Source organism: Bactrocera latifrons, unplaced genomic scaffold (genome assembly GCF_001853355.1).
Source record: "Bactrocera latifrons isolate USDA-ARS-PBARC rearing strain unplaced genomic scaffold, ASM185335v1 scaffold_111, whole genome shotgun sequence".
Lineage (NCBI taxonomy): Eukaryota > Metazoa > Arthropoda > Insecta > Diptera > Tephritidae > Bactrocera > Bactrocera latifrons.
The window spans coordinates 954,485-964,437 of record NW_017534531.1 but is presented as its reverse complement, the minus strand read 5'-3'; the positions used below and the strand labels follow the sequence as shown (position 1 = coordinate 964,437).

Here is a 9,953-nt window from a genome sequence, read left to right as displayed (position 1 = left end):
TTTTTTTTTTTGTTTACATAATTTTTTTTCATAATTTTGCCGTCAACTGTAGTGTTCTAAGTTACTTACTTTTAAGTTGTAATGTACCTGAAATATGTTTTCTCTAAAAACTTAAAGAAAAAAAAACTGCTCTTGCAGCACATACACATATGTATTACATTAATATTAAAAATGTTAAAATTCAAACATTTCATACTTAATTAAATTAAATTATATTATCATATATTTGTTAAAGCAACAATGCAGTTGCATATAGCGGAGCATTTGGTGCCCACTTAATGCTTATAAAATACAACACTGCAACTATTGTCTCTATGTATAGTTAATATATAGTTAAGTTTAAACGAAGCTTTAATTTGCCAACTTCATTGAAACAAACAAAAAAAAAAAAAACAATTATTAATAATTTAGATATTTTAGCTACATTAGCAAAAGTATTGACCTCATTAGGGTTTAATTTTCATAAATATTGATTTGTCATTTTGCAAAAAAAAAAAAGCTAAAGCGTAAACAGTTGAGCAAAGTGTGCGCAGAAAATAATGAAAAGAAAGAATTTAAGTTGCCATTTGTCCAAGCAAAGCATATAAATACACACACAAACACGCAAAGATACAGCATAAGTAGCAAGTAGTCTTAAACCATAAAGCAAGATAACAATAAAACAGCAAAATGAGAAATCTCAACACAAGTTTAACGCAAACATGACACTTTGTATACCAAATACTCAACAATCTGCCAAGGAACTTAGTGCTTTTCGCCAACTTGCCACAAATGCAGTTAAAAAAGAAACTAAGCACACTTAAAAATTGTAGAAAAGCTATAAAAAAACAAAAAAAAAAAAATAAAAGTATTAAGCTATTTTAAGTAAATAAATTGTGAACTCCAAAGCTGATTTGGTTTATACTCATGCGATTGCCTTATTTTTATTAACACTAATTTATTATTAATTAGTTCTATTATGTTTATAATATAAATTATATGCTTTAAGTCACCTTTAAGTCGCCTTTCATTGCATAAAATATGGTTTAGTTGTTATTAAAAAACAAAGTAAAATAAAATCGACGTACAGGCATGTATGCAACAATTCAAATTTAGTGATTTTAACTCATAAACATTTTAGTAACGGAAAAACGAGAAAGAAGAAATTAAAAGAAAATGAGGAAATAAAAAGAAGATGAGCAAATAAGAAATAAAAAGAAAATGAAACTGAAAAAGGAAAAAAGTAAAAATTATATAATTGATGTATGTCGCGCCTCGTAAACACGCGTTAGCACGTTTACAATGCGCAAGCGAATGTAATGGACTGAAAATAATAAAAATATTACAAAAAAAAAACCTAACCTTAAAAACAAAAAACTTTATTTAAAACTGAAAGTATGAACACATGTAAGAATTCAAATCGTAATGGTGGTTATAAGTAAAAAAAAAACGAGAAAATTGAAAAAAATGAATTTTAAGCAGTAAATGCTAAAAAAAATAAGAAAAATTATCTGTAATGTTTTTTCAACAAAAAGCAGACATACATACATACATATAATTGAGCAGACGCAGCCGTTTAGTGTATACACACGTAGTCTAAAATGTTGTAAAAACCTTTTGCAAATACAAAAAATACAAAAAACAGAAAGCAAATATTAGAAAACTTCTAAAAGCTAATTAAGCACATTTGGCAGCAAAGACAAACGATGAAAATTAAATTAGATTGAAGAAAATTAAATTTAATTAAGGAAAAATAAATTAGATTGAGAAAAAATAAATTAAATTGAAGAAAATTTAAATTAAATGGAAAAACACTAAATTAAATTGAGGAAAAGTAAATAAAATTGCGGAAAAATAAATAAAATTGCGGAAAAATAAATTAGATTGAGAAAAATTTAATAAAATTGCGGAAAAATAAATTAAATTTACGCAATAAAAAAATAATAAATTAAACGCTGAAAAAGAAATTAAAAACTAAATTAATTGAAATTAACAAAATTTTAGTTTAGGAGTAATAAAAATTTTAACAAAAAAGACAAAGCAACAAGGCAGTAGTAAAGACACCGCTATTAATGGAAAGTGAAAATTACACTTAAATATTAAAATATGTGTAACGGTAATAGCAGCGTTTAAAAGTCACACAAAAAACCACTAAAGTTTAAAAAATAAGTAAAACTATACTTAAAAAAAAAGAAAAAGATGTATGAAAGCCCTGCAGCACGTGTGGTCTCTTGGCTGGATATGATAATTAAATGTCAAATGTGTTTTTAGTTTAATTTATATTTCTGAATATTGAAAATAAACATCTTAAAATTAGTTTAAAATAAAAATAAACGTGGAGCTGTTATTACTAAGCTTTTACTAAGCGAAGATTTCTTCCGGGTTTGAGGCCCCTAACACACGGTGGCAGGAAGTTAAAGGTGTCTAAAAAGGTCAAATTCCCTGGACTCACTGGGCAATGGTGGAGTAGGCTGTATACCATGATCGTAAGGCCTATTATCACTTATGGAGCGGTTGCTTGGGCAACTAAGGCAACACAGACTTCGGTAGGCCTTAAACTATCGTAGCTGCAAAGCCTCGTCTGTGTCTGCGCTTCAGGGGCTACRCGTACTTACCCCACTGCGGCACTTGAAGCCATGCTGGCGCTCACATCGCTACATCTAATGATTAATGGCAGCAAAAGGTTTTGGCAAAGGGAAAATAATGTCTTCTCAACAAATGAAAGCAATAGGAGAAGACGCAACACTGGAACTTCTTTCAAAGGACGGCGTTATAAAGACGATGAATTTCACAAAGAATTTTAGAGCCATTCTCGGCATTTTGAGTGGAACGAATACACGCTTGATATACTGCTAAGAGGCAGCACTATTTAGTGCCTTGAATACACCGGAAGGTGTTGGAGCAGGCATTGCGACACCGCATACCAATGGTATGTTTTCCCAACATTTTTCAAGCAGAAGTCCTTGCTTTAAGTCACTACGCAGAAGTCAATCTGCACTGCACCTATCGCAATACTTGGCGACAGTCAGACGATACTAAAGGCTCTAGGTTCCATCTGCAGGGATCACATCACYTCAGTTGCGCTAAGCACGCTCYTGGAATTGATCAGAATGCTGTACCTTGGTAACCATATGTGATATAGGTAGGGACACAACAGATCGCAGGTCGCAGTGCAAACCCTTAATCTTAGTATATATATATCTTCCTTCTGTGTGTAAATTAAAACCTACATATCTATAAACAAAAATTCTCAAATTCTGATTTTTGCTTGTCTAAACAACGATCGCTGTATGATTTATTGGTTTCTTTGAGCATTGTTCTTCTATAAGTTGTTTAGGCCTCCCTCAAACTATGCAGGCAATGTTAGGAAAATAATAAGTCATTGCTATTTAGCTATTATATATTTTATTTCTACATAAGCGATGCACTTAAAAGTCTAACTTTATTTCAAAAAACACTGYATAGGCTGCACATCTGTTGAATACTAACGCGCATCGAAAACGACCACTGAAAGTAGAAATATAATAAAAGTTGTGAAATATTTATGCATTTCATAACAAATATAACTATRCACTTACAGCGCTTGGTACGTTTCTTGTACATGATGCGGTAGCCGCACTCACGGCAACGTATAGGATCACGTGGACGCATCTCGTTTTCATGATGACACTCTGTGTAAAATATGAAAGAGAAAATTTAGAATTGTAGAATTAGATATTTAATTRGGGMTTGTTTAATATCGCGCCGGTTAAGTATCGTTTATGGAGAAAAACATTGGCTACCCCCTCACGCCCCCTTATTGGAAAGAAGAAGGATSGAACYTTTTAATAAACCCCCCTCGACCCCCTATAGACCTTTAGGGAGCCCTTTGAAAATGACCAAAAATTAGTGTTTTTGCTCATTTTCCATACAAGCTGAAACCAATGCAACCCAGCCAACATTTTTGTATGGACAAGATATCAAAATAAAGAAAACCAAAATGTTTCAGTGCAATGTATATGCATATTTAATTGCATCTATTAATGATACAAAGGGATCTTTTTCTTGTTTTTTAATAGATCGCCGCCACATATATTCGACGATGACGTCGGCGAAGTTGGCGGTGTCATTATAGTTGGCTTGGTAAAAGAAACGTTTCACTACGCGCCATTGCGACTCAATCCGCTGCGTATGAACACCATCTTCGGAAACGAAAGGGTTTGTGGCGGCACTGTGATTCACTTTTTGGTGGACGTACCCAAAATTTGGTAATTCGTCATATGCCTGCCAGCAGTCCGTCCGAACTATGCTTCCTTCAGCCACGTGCTTCTGGATCAATGGAATTAAAATGTCCGCYGTTAGAAGATTGTCAGGACATACTTCGAGGCGTATGTCCTCGCTACCATCTTCAATCATCCCAAGAACCCAGTGTCCCTCTAAGCGCCTGCCTAAAATGTAAAAAAAAAACACCTTATTAGAGTTAAATTCGTTGTATAAGGAAATAGTATTACCTTTCTTGTACTTCCGCCGCCCAAATTTACTCTCGTCGATCTGAACAATTTTTCCCGGACCACCAATTTTTCCCTGTTCATTTTGGTGGTCCAACTGGTATATCACCACGGCCTCTCGGCAATAATTATACCAGTCTGTTATTGTTGCAGATGAAAAAGTTTTCCCGTCATTTGTATAGTCCTCACGCAATAYTTCTTCGCGGGACATACGACACGCAAAGCAGTACATCAAAAAATACACCTGAGGGACACTGATGCGGACATTTTCAAACCATGTCCCGATGGTTACTGAAACACGTGGYTTTTTTGTGCACGTRCCCCTGTAGCACACAAAATATCCAAATTTGCCCCCTTTCCGTATCGTCTTTGGGACCTTGTGTACAGGGCACATTTGCGCGTTCGGTATTAGGCCGTTTTCCTCCGCAAAACGGACTCCTTGTTCATGCGTGCGCAGCTCGGTGCCAACACGCATAAGGTTCCACTCAAACCGTGTGGACCGCGTTCCTGAAAAAAATAATATATTCCAATATTAGAATAACTTATTATTTATTATTATTACTCACCATTTGCAATTTCGCACATTGTTTTATAATAATATTTTTATTTTCAATAACGCCGAATAACGTTTTGCATAACGGCAAATTTTTAAATATGGGTAAAGATACAAAAAGTACCGTTATGCTTCCCAGCACACATATTAAGTGGCATATTGAAATTATGGAAATCGTTAAAAAATATAAAGTCTTAATTTGTTTTATAGTTAAATTTGTAAAATAATGCTTCACYGGGATTTCTTCTACAGTATTTTAGCATTTCATTCCTTTCTGCGCTTTAAAAAAATAACCCTGGCCGGTCCAACACCGGCTACGCCATCCACAGTATTTTAGCATTGAACACCTTTTCGCGTTCACTTCATTCATTTATGTCTAACTGGGTTTAATTTATTCCCTTTTGTTMGTGCTTTCTCGGTAATTTGACAGTTCAAATTAGGTAGTCATTTTGGTCTTTCGCATTATTGATGAATGCAGAAAAAGGTGTTTTTTATTTAATGATTTACAATGAAATTAACAATCAAACGTAATTAAAAACATTACTAGTCGTTTTATAATTCATAAGTAATATATGTGCGTGAAAATGTATCCATAATTGGTTTGGTACAATGCACAACAGATGAAAATATACTAGCATATATTTAGAAATTTGCAATTTTTTAATTTAAGCACACATGCCTGTTTAAAATTTTCAATTTGATTCTCTCGTTTAGATACAGTGAGCCAAAATTAACCGGCGCGATATTAAACAGAACCYATTTAATTTCTTTGATTATATACATACATATATTATGGTAATAGCAAAAAAATAGTTTCATTTTTAAAATTGAGTGTAATTGATATGTATAAGTAATACCGAATCCATATTGGTTGCGAAGAACCGTTGGGTTAATTCTAAACATTTAAACATAAAATAGTTTAATTGAAATACTCTTAAGTATATAGTTGTTTTGCAATAAAGCTTTTGCTAATTAATTCTAAAAATTTTTTGCGGCATCAATTTCAATTAGCGCATTCTTCCAGTAACCGCAACAAATCATGTCCCTCAAGTCGTTTACAAGACAATTTGCTATTCAAAACTTACCGCCACAGATATAGGTCATCGCCGTTTTCAAAACTGTGTCTTTAGTGCTGGTCTCAGACATATTTACACAGTTTTAATTAATAAAAAATATTGAAGACTCAAAAATGTATATTCACTTCGCCGAAAAATTATATCAAATGAAATCTGTCAGCGTGCGTTTGTTTTGACAGCTGCAATATATATAAAGTTATGTTCGTTTTTAGAAAACAATGTTGCCAACTCTTTTTTTTAATGTAGTTTTCGGTACAACTATAGCTCTCATTCCTTAGGTGTTTCATTCTTTGTATAGCGGAAAAACTTTGTATTAATCGAAAAAGTGTTTTATGAGTTAAAATAAATTTTTATAGTTAATGTAAAATTTAGATCATGATTCAACTATTTAAGGTTATGTCAAACCTATTTTTGAATTTCAAAATTTTTACGCCCCAAATTTATATTAAATTAGTCTTAGATCATTAAATTTTTTTTTGAGCTCTAGAAATATATAAATTGTTTTCAAAAACCTTTGCTAAATATATTATTGTCGAATTGAATAGATATCTTTAAAGTATCGAATAAGAAAATTTTTTGGTATAAAAACTATGTGATCCACTAACTATAGTTTTATAAAGAACTAATTTTAAAATGGTAGTGGCATCCCTAAACTGTCGTCAGCTGTTTTACTGTAGTCTCCAGTGAAAGCAAACATAATAATGTAATTGTAAACATATTTTAGGCTGCAAGTACAACATAAACAATGAAAAATAAAAGATTAATGCATCCGCGGAATATTTTCCGAACACCGCCAGATTACACAGCACTAGCAATCAAATACAAAGACTTTCGCAAAGTTTGCAAGCTGGTAAGAAGTTTTAAAAGTATTAGTGTCACTCTTGTTAATACAATTTCCTTTTTGAATGCAGGAGCTCAATGGCAAGGTGTACATAGACTATCGTAATGAAGCTACATTGCGTGCGCTCACACAAATGTTATTGGAAGAGTTTTTTCAACTGCATGTCGAATTTGCACCTGGCAGTCTTGTGCCTACACTGCCGCTACGTTTGAACTACATACTCTGGCTGGAAGACATGATCGCGTTACTTAAATTGCCTGCAGAGGAAGTAATACGCGGTATAGATATAGGATGTGGTTCTTCCTGCATCTACTCACTCCTGGCAGCGCGTAAAAATGCTTGGCACATGCATGCGCTCGAGTCAAACGAAAGCAATCTCACATTTGCACAGAGAAATGTGGAAGCTAATAAACTGGCACAGCTGGTGGATATTTTCCAACAGACCGATAAGCAAATAATTTTCGAGGACTTCTTTAATGCCAAACCGGATGTCAACTTTCATTTTTGTCTCTGTAATCCACCATTTTACGATTCTTCATTACCAAATCCTTTCAAAGCCACAACAAGAAATGACAAACGTACACCGCCGCACAATTGCCATACGGGCCATAACGAGGAGTTGGCTTGTGAAGGCGGTGAAGTGCAGTTTGTCCAGCGCATAATTGAAGATAGTGAGCTTTATCCACAACGCGTTCGGTGGGTTCTTAATGCTTGTACTGTATAGCTGAGACGTTTTTTTTTTTATCTAACTGCTTTATTTTTGTATAACTCTATTTTACAGCATTTATACAACGATGTTGGGWCACAAAAGTAGTGTTTCGCGCGTTATGGAGATTTTGTCTAAGAAACTTATTACGAATGTGTGCACTACGGAATTTTGTCAAGGCAACACGACACGTTGGGGTATTGCTTGGAGTTTTAGTACAGATTTCAAACTTCATAGTGTAGCAAATTGAAGTCAAATTTTAGATAGTAAAAATTTTGTATTTAATATTTATGTAAATAATTCCCATAAAGGCTAGCGAACTAAAGTGCTATAAACATAAGAATTTGAACAGAATGTTCTCTATCCTCAACCGCAGGGCGGGCTGTTAGATATTAGTGCATCAAATATTAAGAAAATGAGCTTTACAAATCTTGTTTTACAGTAAGAATCTGTTCCATAGTAGTACAATAAATGTACATGCTTCTGTATTACAGGAAGCACTAAGGCTCTGATTCCATTTTCTCTAATACGTGTATTACGTTACCTTTTTGTACTGGCATCTCTAGGATGATGGTCGTGTGTCGAAGTTCACGCTAGTGTGGACAGTTCTCTGAGTGGCATTCACTTAGAAGTGGCCATAAATGATGCTTTTACATATGGCTCAAACAGCTCACATCTATTTGCAAGCGAACCCCTCTACAGGGTTGTGCGCTGGATTTGGGACCCGCCACGTATAAAAACGCTGCCAATGTAAGCACACATGACTCCATCCTGTCTTCCCTTAGGTTGTAGAATATAGGTAACTGGCGAAGTTTATCTGTCTAGACCGACCTACAGGTGTAGTACCAAATAAGCAGTAATTAGGTGGGCAAAAAATAGTAAGAAATGTCTTTCTGAAGAACATAAAGTGTATTCGGCGGTTTTTACGATGAGTGGAGTTATTCAAATAGAAGTTCCATTAAATTTTGTGTGCCGAATCAAATWTCTGGTACCGAAAAGTTCAGAATGTTGAAAAAGGCTTGAAAGGGTAAAAAATCACACACTTTTTTCGGAAAATAGCATCGCGTATCCGTCTGTGTAACAATGATTTCTGACTACCAGTATGTCATCAAAGGTAGTATTACTGGCGATGGGTGTCTTGGATCTATGTTTACGAAATGGAAACAGATGATCAATCGGACGAATATTGTGGCAAAGGTGAGCCGAGGCTSATAAATTCACGTCATAGCAGGTCAAAAATCAGGGCTTTCTTCGATTATCTAGATGTGGAGCACACTGAATTCCTTCCAACCGGCCAAACTACCAACAAGGAATACTATTTGAGTTTTATTGACTTTAACAACTGTTTCGGGGATGGTAAAAAATGTAGCAAAAGTGTTTTGGGTTCAAGGGGGATTACTTTGAGTGGAACGACATAGATTTGGAAGAATAAATTAAGAATTTTAAAATTACGAACAAAGTCTTACTACTTTTTGCCCACAGCATTCTTTTGCCAAAAATACCCACCGCTTGCTTTTTTAAAAAGTAAAAACTCAAAAAATGTTGTAGTTTTTGTCTTTTATTACTTTACTTTCACTAAATTAATGCTGTTAAGATTTTATTTCAATTTTATTTATTTGCACAAATTTAGTTGCCACACAATTTGCGGCTTTACAATTTCAATTGCTATGAGTGTTTTTTTTTTTGTTATTTTACCTTTTAATTTTGTTCAAATTTGTATTAATTGTGCTTTTGTTGTTGTTGTTTTTTGGTTTTTCACAATTGCAATACTGTTTAGGAGTTTGTAAAGAGAGGCCCTGTGGAGACGCCGCCAAAGAAGCAGCAGCGTGTAGAATTTTTTTTTAATTTGTTCTTGTTCTTGTTGTTGTATTGTTTGGTGATGTGAATATTGTTTTTGTATTTTTAATATGTTCTTACACTGTTGTTGTTGCTATTATTATAGTAAAATACATTGCGGCAATGAATTTCAAGTTTTAAAAAAATTTCCACCGAATAACGGCGCTTGATTAAATATTTTGTATCAGTTAATTAGTGTAAAATATTGAATAGAATTAATTGCTAGAAATAGAGCTAATTACATTTGTATTTAAATAATGATAAATTGAGTTTGGCGTAAAGTAAATAAGATGCCGTTAATTGCTCACGCCAACGGTTTAATGAATTCGTTAGCTGTTTTCGAGGTTTGCATGTGTATGTGTAGCTGTGTATATGTGTTTGTGGGTMTTTTTTATTGGTAACTCTCATTTTGGTGTGCTAATGCAAACATTTATAACGGTAATTGATCCGGCAATATTTACGCTGATTACTTGCT

At 33.7% G+C, this 9,953-nt stretch overlaps 2 protein-coding genes across 2 annotated transcripts; one reads left to right on the top strand and one right to left on the bottom strand.

Moving 5' to 3' along the window:
- Positions 1-3,365: 3,365 nt before the first annotated feature.
- On the bottom strand, positions 3,366-6,266 carry LOC108973984 (DNA-directed RNA polymerases I, II, and III subunit RPABC4). The gene is made up of 3 exons (XM_018941561.1): positions 6,105-6,266; positions 3,558-3,650; positions 3,366-3,486 (listed from the first exon to the last, which is right to left on the bottom strand). The coding sequence occupies exons 1-3, from the start codon at positions 6,163-6,165 to the stop codon at positions 3,464-3,466; spliced, it is 177 nt and encodes a 58-aa protein (XP_018797106.1). The 5' UTR covers positions 6,166-6,266; the 3' UTR covers positions 3,366-3,463.
- Positions 6,267-6,785: 519 nt separating this feature from the next.
- LOC108973978 (methyltransferase-like protein 16 homolog) lies at positions 6,786-7,985 on the top strand. Its single transcript, XM_018941548.1, has 3 exons — positions 6,786-6,945; positions 7,007-7,632; positions 7,718-7,985. Exons 1-3 carry the CDS (start codon positions 6,841-6,843, stop codon positions 7,890-7,892), a joined length of 906 nt encoding a protein of 301 aa, XP_018797093.1. The 5' UTR covers positions 6,786-6,840; the 3' UTR covers positions 7,893-7,985.
- The last annotated feature ends 1,968 nt before the right edge of the window (positions 7,986-9,953 follow it).

Bases quoted from the DNA above. Each gene is read 5' to 3' on its own strand.
- LOC108973984 (XM_018941561.1), bottom strand. From the start codon at position 6,165: ATGTCTGAGACCAGCACTAAAGACACAGTTTTGAAAACGGCGATGACC. The intron at 3,651-6,104 runs GTAAGTTTTGAA...TATTTTACACAG, and splicing joins GATGACCTATATCTGTGGCG to AGTGTCATCATGAAAACGAG.